This window comes from Sinocyclocheilus grahami, unplaced genomic scaffold (assembly GCF_001515645.1).
Source record: "Sinocyclocheilus grahami isolate Dianchi unplaced genomic scaffold, SAMN03320097.WGS_v1.1 scaffold1782.1, whole genome shotgun sequence".
Classification (NCBI taxonomy): Eukaryota; Metazoa; Chordata; class Actinopteri; order Cypriniformes; family Cyprinidae; genus Sinocyclocheilus; species Sinocyclocheilus grahami.
Genome location: NW_015506961.1, coordinates 52,387 through 60,866, shown reverse-complemented (window position 1 = coordinate 60,866; position 8,480 = coordinate 52,387). Strand labels below are relative to the sequence as shown.

General features: G+C 42.8%; 1 protein-coding gene across 2 annotated transcripts in view; it reads left to right on the top strand.

The window, feature by feature from the left end:
* Positions 1-8,480, top strand: part of LOC107572619 (NEDD4-like E3 ubiquitin-protein ligase WWP1) — a 27,690-nt gene that overhangs the window by 2,346 nt on the left and 16,864 nt on the right. The window contains exons 2-9 of one of the 2 annotated variants that reach the window (XM_016259036.1): positions 2,333-2,389; positions 3,181-3,238; positions 3,313-3,451; positions 4,807-4,931; positions 5,053-5,193; positions 5,284-5,350; positions 5,461-5,642; positions 5,779-6,037. In XM_016259036.1, the coding sequence (XP_016114522.1) occupies positions 3,184-3,238; positions 3,313-3,451; positions 4,807-4,931; positions 5,053-5,193; positions 5,284-5,350; positions 5,461-5,642; positions 5,779-6,037 (968 nt within the window). In that variant the 5' untranslated portion in view covers positions 2,333-2,389; positions 3,181-3,183. Of the gene's footprint in view, positions 1-2,332; positions 2,390-3,145; positions 3,239-3,312; positions 3,452-4,806; positions 4,932-5,052; positions 5,194-5,283; positions 5,351-5,460; positions 5,643-5,778; positions 6,038-8,480 lie in introns of both variants that reach the window. The other variant, XM_016259037.1, reaches the window with a different exon arrangement.

The window sequence follows — 8,480 nt, the reverse complement described above, 5'->3', positions numbered from 1 at the left end:
CACTCTCTCTCTCACACACACACACACACACACACTCTCTCTCTCACACACACACACACACACACACTCTCTCTCTCACACACACACACACACACACTCTCTCACTCTCACACACACACACACACACACACTCTCTCTCACACACACTCTCTCTCTCACACACTCACATACACACACACACACACACACACACACACAGAGAAACATCAGCACATAGACAGACCCTAACCCTAATATATGAACATTACTGCAGACAGAAAGAGCTTATGCACTGCTATTATTGACATATTAATATCAGACGGATCACAGATGTGTTTCCTTTCATTTTGTTCCTACACAGCTGCATTTATATGAAATCTGCATAATATCTATGAAACCAACACTAATCTGAGCAATGACACTATTGTCTATTGTAGAGCTGCTTTCCAGCAAAGTTTGTGTTATTATTTTATATTATAATCACATCATTGATGTATTTTCCACATTGATTCTCTGAAGCTCAGAGAGGAGTCAGTTTTGCTGGCAGATATTTGTCATGTGAGAGCAAACATGACCAGAAGATGAGTGTCTGCTCTGTTTTTCTGTCCGTCTGTCCTTCATTCTGTCCATCCTTCATCTGTCACTCTGTCCCTCATCTGTCCGTCTGTCCTCCATCTATCTGTATGTCTTTCATCTGTCCGTCTGTCCTTCATCTGTCTGTCTGTCCCTCATCTGTCCGTCTGTCCTCCATCTGTCTGTCTTTCATCTGTCCGTCTGTCCTTCATCTGTTCGTCTGTCCTCCATCTGTCCGTCTGTCCTCCATCTGTCTGTCCCTCATCTGTCCGTCTGTCCTCCATCTATCTATCTGTCTGTCCTCCATCTGTCCTCATCTGTCCGTCTGTCCTTCATCTGTCCGTCTGTCCTCGTCTGTCCTCCATCTGTCCGTCTGTCCTTCATCTGTCTGTCTGTCCCTCATCTGTCCGTCTGTCCTCCATCTATCTGTATGTCTTTCATCTGTCCGTCTGTCCTTCATCTGTCTGTCTGTCCCTCATCTGTCCGTCTGTCCTCCATCTATCTGTCTGTCTTTCATCTGTCCGTCTGTCCTTCATCTGTTCGTCTGTCCTCCATCTGTCCGTCTGTCCTCATCTGTCCGTCTGTCCTCATCTGTCCGTCTGTCCTTCATCTGTCCGTCTGTCCTCGTCTGTCCTTCATCTGTCCGTATGTCCTCCATCTGTCCGCCTGTCCTCCATCTGTCTGTCTGTCTTTCATCTGTCCGTCTGTCCCTCATCTGTCCGTCTGTCCCTCATCTGTCCCCATCTGTCCCTCATCTGTCCGTCTGTCCCTCATCTGTCCGTCTGTCCCCCATCTGTCCCTCATCTGTCCTTCATCGGTCCTCATCTGTCCTCATCTGTCCCCATCTGTCCCTCATCTGTCCGTCTGTCCCTCATCTGTCCCTGTCTGTCCTCATCTGTCCCCATCGTCCCTCCTCTGTCCCTGTCTGTCCTCATCTGTCCCCATCTGTCCTCATCTGTCCCCATCTGTCCTCATCTGTCCGTCTGTCCCTCATCTGTCCCCGTCTGTCCCTCATCCGTCCGTCTGTCCCTCATCTGTCCCCATCTGTCCTCATCTGTCCCCATCTGTCCTCATCTGTCCCCATCAGTCCTTCATCTGTCCTCATCTGTCCCCATCTGTCCTCATCTGTCCGTCCGTCCTTTATCTGTCCATCTGTCCCTCATCTGTCCGTCTGTCCCTCATCTGTCCCCGTCTGTCCCTCATCCGTCCGTCTGTCCCTCATCTGTCCCCATCTGTCCTCATCTGTCCCCATCTGTCCTCAGTCCCCCATCTGTCCCTCATCTGTCCATCTGTCCCTCATCTGTCCCTCATCTGTCCGTCTGTCCCTCATCTGTCCGTCTGTCCCCATCTGTCCCTCATCTGTTCTTCATCTGTCCTTCATCTGTCCCCATCTGTCCCCATCTGTCCTCATCTGTCCCCATCTGTCCTTCATCTATCTGTCTGTCCTCATCTGTCCGTCTGTCCTTCATCTGTCCATCTGTCCCTCTGTCCTCATCTGTCCATCTGTCCCTTATCTGTCCGTCTGTCCCTCATCTGTCCGCCTGTCCCTCAACTGTCCCCATCTGTCCCTCATCTGTCCGTCTGTCCCTCATCTGTCCCCATCTGTCCTTCATCAGTCCTCATCTGTCCCCATCTGTCCTTCATCTATCTGTCTGTCCTCATCTGTCCGTCTGTCCTTCATCTGTCCGTCTCTCATGGATGAACTGCTGGTTAAGCTGATTAAAGCTGTGATTGGAGCAGGTCTTCATGAATGTGCTGATGTGAATCTCTTGTGTTGCAGTGAATCATGGCTCACAGTGACGGCTGAAGAAGCACAGGCGTCTCACGCACAGCTATTGTGAGTTGATCATATTTCATCAGTTTTTTACTCTGACGAGGTGCTGATGGGTTAGTTAGATTTCAATCCTTTAACAGGGGTAATGACTACAGTATTATATTTCATAATGTTTCCTGAGGTACAATTTTCTGTTTTCTACTCTGATTTTATTCCTCTGATTTAAGCACTTCATGTGTCTTTTGAGACTTTTACTACATTTTTACTATTACAGCTGCCAAGATTAAGTAATGGTGAAAAGTGTTGATTATAACATTATATTTTTATCTACACTTGTGAATAACAGGAGTGAAATAATTTCTCTGAATCTGTAGATCCAGCGTTTGTTCTTCAGTTTGGTTTGTCCTCCACAGGAGCAGCTCAGCTCACTCGTCTTTACAAACCGCTCGTCAGTCTGTGGACGTTTTGCCGCATAAATCTAGACATCCAGAATCATTGGAGATGTCAAATGCAGTCGGCAGCGGTTGTACTGGGAAGCTGTGGTTAACTAACTAATCCCATTTACCGTAGCTGTCCGTTCTTTTTCTGTGGAAACACTGAACTCAATTTGAAGAAAATTTTTCTTGTTCACTGGTTTTGTGGGCATGAACAAACTATTCATTTAAAAAGATAAAATGCTCTTTTGATTCAACTAAAAGCATGACCGTTTTATACAAAATATTAATTTAATTGTGCAGCGCTGAAGTGAATAGAAAACTCTTACTGCCTTTTAGCGACAATTTCGTTGTGGGCCAGTGAGTTGAGCGTGTGTTCATTCAGGTCCTGTAGTTGATGGCGTGTGTCGTGTGTTTGAGGTCATGGCCACGGGCTCCTCCAGAAGCGACAGAGAACGCTCTCAGCTGCACGCCGTCGGTAAGACAACACAACAGGAACAGGAAGTGACATGTTTTCTTCAGATGCTGAGTGTGTGTCGTGTTATGTGTCAGTTTCATGTGCCAAACTCAAGAGGAAGAAGAACTGGTTCGGAACGGCCATCTATGTGGAAGTGACATCAGAGGGAGAGAGCAAGAAAACCGCCAAATCCCACAGTTCTTCCAGCCCCAAATGGGAGGAACGTCTGACGCTGTGAGTCACTCGAACACAGCTGTGGTGATGTGCACTTCTGTTCATGACGGTCCAGGGCTAGTGGCATAAACTGCTTAGTCTAGTCTTATCTAATGAATAAATTACTTTTTCGTTAAGGCTGGTCATAGCTTTAAATCAGTTGCATGAAAAAGTAGGACTGGTGAGTTTTTGGCTAACCGCTAGTTGGGTGTATGCTGACTTAGGGCTGGACGATACGGCCAAAATTGATATCACGATATATTTCTTAATTGCGGTCGATACGATATAATTCCGATATCGATATGAACACTATTTATCTGAAATAGAAATCTTTTGTAACATTATAAATGCCTTTATCATCACTTTTGATAAATTTTAAGCATCCTTGCTAAATAAAAGTATTCAATTCTATAATTTCTTTCCCAAAAAAATAATAAAAATGATACTGAATGGAATAGTGTATAATGTTACAAAAGCTTTTTATTTCAGATAAATGCTGATCTTTGGATCTTTCTATTCATCAAAGAATCCTGGAAAAAAAATTTACTCAACTGTTTTAAATATTGATAATCAGCAAATCAGCATATTATACTGATTTCTGAAGATCATGTGACACTGAAGACTGGAGGAATGATGCTGAAAATACAGCTGTGCATCACAGAAATACATTACAGTTTAACAGATATTCAAATAGAAAGCAATTTTAAATAGTAAAAATATTTCAACATTTTACTGGTTTTGCTGTACTTTGGATCAAATAAATGCAGGCTTGGTGAAAAGAAGAGAATTCTAAAAAAAAAATAAAATAAATAAAACCATTAAAAATCTTACTGTTCAAAAGCTTTAACTAGCGGTTTCCCCAGTAACGAACCGCTCATGAACGCTACTTTATCAGATCAAATGAAAACGCCACGAAACTATTCTAAAGACAGTCGGTTCCCTTCAGAGATGCATTCATATAAAACACCCGCGCCGTGTTATGATTTTGAAACGTGTAGAGCTCATGTTTATTCAACGAAGTCAAACGGCACGAATAAATCAATGTATGGGAAACTGGTAATGTATATCGAAATATCGGAAATGTGTTTAAAAATCATATCACCGTTATTGAAAAAAATTATATCACGATACATATTGATATTGAATTATTGTCCAGCCCTATGCTGACTGTGTTGATGTAACCGCTCCAGCTGTTCACTTAGTGATAGTCAGAAACACAATCTGCTGATTGACTGATGCTCTCCGTTGCAGCTTTTTAATCACGTAATCAGAGTGTTCTCACCAGTGCAACAGAGACAAAATAAGCAAGTGAATTGGCGTCCTCAGCTGTTTAGTTTTAGACTCTGACGCGCCTCTGAATCTGTGTGTCGCCGCAGGAGTATAACACCACACTCACAGCTGGATTTCAGAGTCTGGAGTCATCACACGCTGAAGGCCGACGCGCTGCTGGGAAAAGCTTCACTGGATGTTAGCGGGACGCTCCGGAAACACGACGGCAAACGTACGTCTGTCTGCGAGTTACACATTATTGAACAGATGGTGACGGTTTGTGCTGTCTAACAGGAAGAGCACCAGCAGACAGCGACAGTAGAGATGGTGAGTGTTGTGTGTTGTTGTTTCAGTGGAGAATGTGCGCGAGGTGTTGACGCTGACCGTGGACGGTAAGAACGGAGTGGTGTCCACCGGTGAACTCACAGTCTTCCTGGACGGACTCTCGTTCGACCCGCAGCACATGCACAATGGAAACCCAACCACTGCGAGCAGTAAGAGCACCTGCACGTTCCTAACCCTAATCTGACCTCTGACCTCCAGCACTCCGGCTGTCTGTGACCTGTCTGTCTGTCTGTCTCCAGAAGTCCATCAGAATGGAGATGCTTTTCATGAGAACCCAGACGAGAGTTCTGCGAGGACACAGAGCAGGTGGGAATCTGCAGGTGTTTTAAAGTTCCTGGGTGGCAAGTGTTTCTATCATTAGGGAATTAAATATACGGGTGGCTTAATTATGCACGGTTGCTAACATGATTCTGCAGATCTGTGAACGACTCAGACGGACTGGAGAATGAAGCTCTGCCCACCTCATCTGCCAACTGCGAGCTAGGCCCCTCCCTCCTCCTCAATGGAGACAGAGACTCCTCCCCTTCACACCAAACTCCCATTCCAAAGGCCACGCCCCCTCTGCAGCCCGCTGGCAGTGACGCGATCAGCACCGCCGGTGAGAAATAATATTTCAAAATAAACCAGATGGATGATTGTAGCAGGCTGATCAATGTTCCTCAGCTTGTGGGGGAGTGTTTGTTCTGATCTGATGTTTAGCACACATGCAGGATGAGTCTGTCTGTCTCTGTCAGTGAACGGCGAGGGTTGTGAGATGTCGTCAGCGGGTGATAACGACGACGCCGCAGCTGCTGATGTTTGCTGCAGTACTTCCTCTCCTGATGCTGCCTCATCACCACCACCCTCCTCTTCCTCATCTGCAGCGGCCACCACACAGACCACTGCTGCCTCCAGCTCCAACCCTAACCCAAGCCTCACCACCTGCAGCCTGTCTGACGGAGGAAAACCACAACAGCAGCCGCCTCCAGCCGGGCCAGAACCACTGCCACCCGGGTCAGACTCTCTCTCTTTCTCTCTCTCACACACACACTCTATCTCTCTCTCTCTCTCTCTCTCTCTCTCTCACACTCACACACACATAAATACACTAGGGATGTGCATCTCATAACTGAGGCCGATACGATACGCATCTCGATGCATAGCCAAAGATACGATACATTAAAGATGCATATGAAGCAGCTACTGATGCGATATGATACGATTCACCCCTGTTACGATGCAGTGCGATCCGATTTAACATAATGCGATTCAATGCAATAGAAAAAATATGATTGCTTTTATTACTTTGGTTCGGGCAGACAGCAAATCATCAATTAACTTTAGTGTCCTCTGACTTCTAACGCCTCGATGCCTGTTTCATGAAACAAGTTTACCAAATAAGCCAGGCTTATTTCAGTTAGTCTGACTCATTGTCACATGATTTGGTTCCATAAAGCAAATTTAACAAAGATCAAGCTCAGTCACTGTGATAACTCATGCTGGAAACTAACCTGGTCAGGAGCAGGCTAACTGAGCTCCTCTAACACTGACCAACAGGAACGCATTGATATCACACACTATTACAGCCATGTAGCCTTTCTCTCTGCTTATATGACAGCTGTAGCCTTTAGAGTTAACAGAACAATACAATATAAAATTGCTCTTTAAAGAATTAAAATCACCAAATTAAAAGTTAAAATCACTAAATTATAAATGAAAATAAATGAAGAAAAAGACTACATTTTAACTGCTATATGATTAGGAAATGTAAGCTTACATTTTATTTACCCATTACAATAGTCCATTTACAGTTACCACTATCATAAAAATACACTTATATGTAGGTTTAAAACTCTACAAAAGACACATTTAATGTCCAACAACGAATATTTTAGCGAAATGCATATTTTACTCAGAATCATTGTGCTATCACTCTATTCCGCTCCGTCAGCGCTCGTTCACTCGCCTGCTCCTGACAGCAAAAATTGATTTGTTAGCATGACTTTCTAACATTTACAGATGAAAAATATACCTGTGGCATGGGAAAACACAACGTCTCAAATGCATTAAACAGCACAGATAAATTCACTGTTTACATTGGTGGATCGATTGATCCATGATCGACATTAAGGACTTTAATCCCTGCTTTTCCTCTGTCTCTGTAGTGTTGTTGCAGCTGCAACAGTTTAGAGAGGAGAAATCAACCTACATATAAAGTATTGGTCACAGATTATTGGTCACGTTCTAAACAATAAAAGTATAGTGCATCCACTAGTAATTATATATTAGGGATGTAACGATTACCGGTTTGACGATAAATCATGATAAAATTCCCCACGGTTAGTATTACCGTTTCATTTTTTAATTATCATTAAAACCGTATTAGATTACCGCGATTTGGACAACTCCGGATAAATAAATACTGTCCAGCATAAAGCACAGTTTTAAGTAACAGTCTCATGTGCGCACAACAGCAGAGTAGTTTCGTTCTGAGTGAAAACAGGGCGGATAAGCTGGGAGGTTTTAAAAGAGATACATACAAATAAGAAAGATACATACAAATGAATATATGAATGAATTAATTATATGAATGTACCTCTGAAGGTTCTGACTGTCTTCAGAAACGATTCGATGGAGTTTTGTTTTCATCGTCGCTCCATGTAAAACCTAAAGAAAGTGTTCTTAATCGCTATACTGCTTTGTGCATGAAGGTTACGGGAAACAGCTGTAATTCTGCTTCTCCATCAGCGCCACCTGCTGTCAGCGAGTGGATTTGCAGAGACCTATATTTATATTCAGCCTGTGTGCAGCTTCTGTCTGGCCAAAAACGGACTGATTTTGCATGCCCTGCTGTACATTTTGACCGGTTGATGGAAAACAAGCTTATGTGGATTCTACACATTTAAACAATTCAGATAAGTTATCTAGAATTATTTATGGAGCAGATAAAATACATATAATCATTTATTAATCAATTATCATTTTGACTTTTCTTTATTTAAAGGCTGAAATGTGAGGTTTACCTTTTTATGAAACGTGTTCAAAGCTTTATTTGAACATTTACATCAGATATTTCAACATGCTATTAAACTGTTGTCAGTCAGGTTATCATTTAAAATCCGAACATCATTGGTAATGTTATTGTTTTAGTGATTATGCAAACAAAAGTCATTTTATTTGTTGTTTGTTGATTTTTAAATATAAAACTTGAAGTGATTTATGTGTCGGTACTTTTTGAACATCTCCAGCACATTTTAACAATACCGTGATAATACTGATAACCGTGATCATTTTGGTCACTATAATCGTGATAAGACATTTCCATACGTTACATCCCTATTATATATAAATAAATCGTTTTTTACCGATGCAAATATGTTAGAAATAATGCATTACAATACAAATGCCAACTTGTATCCGACGCACACTTTTTAAATCGATACATCGCAACGTCAAC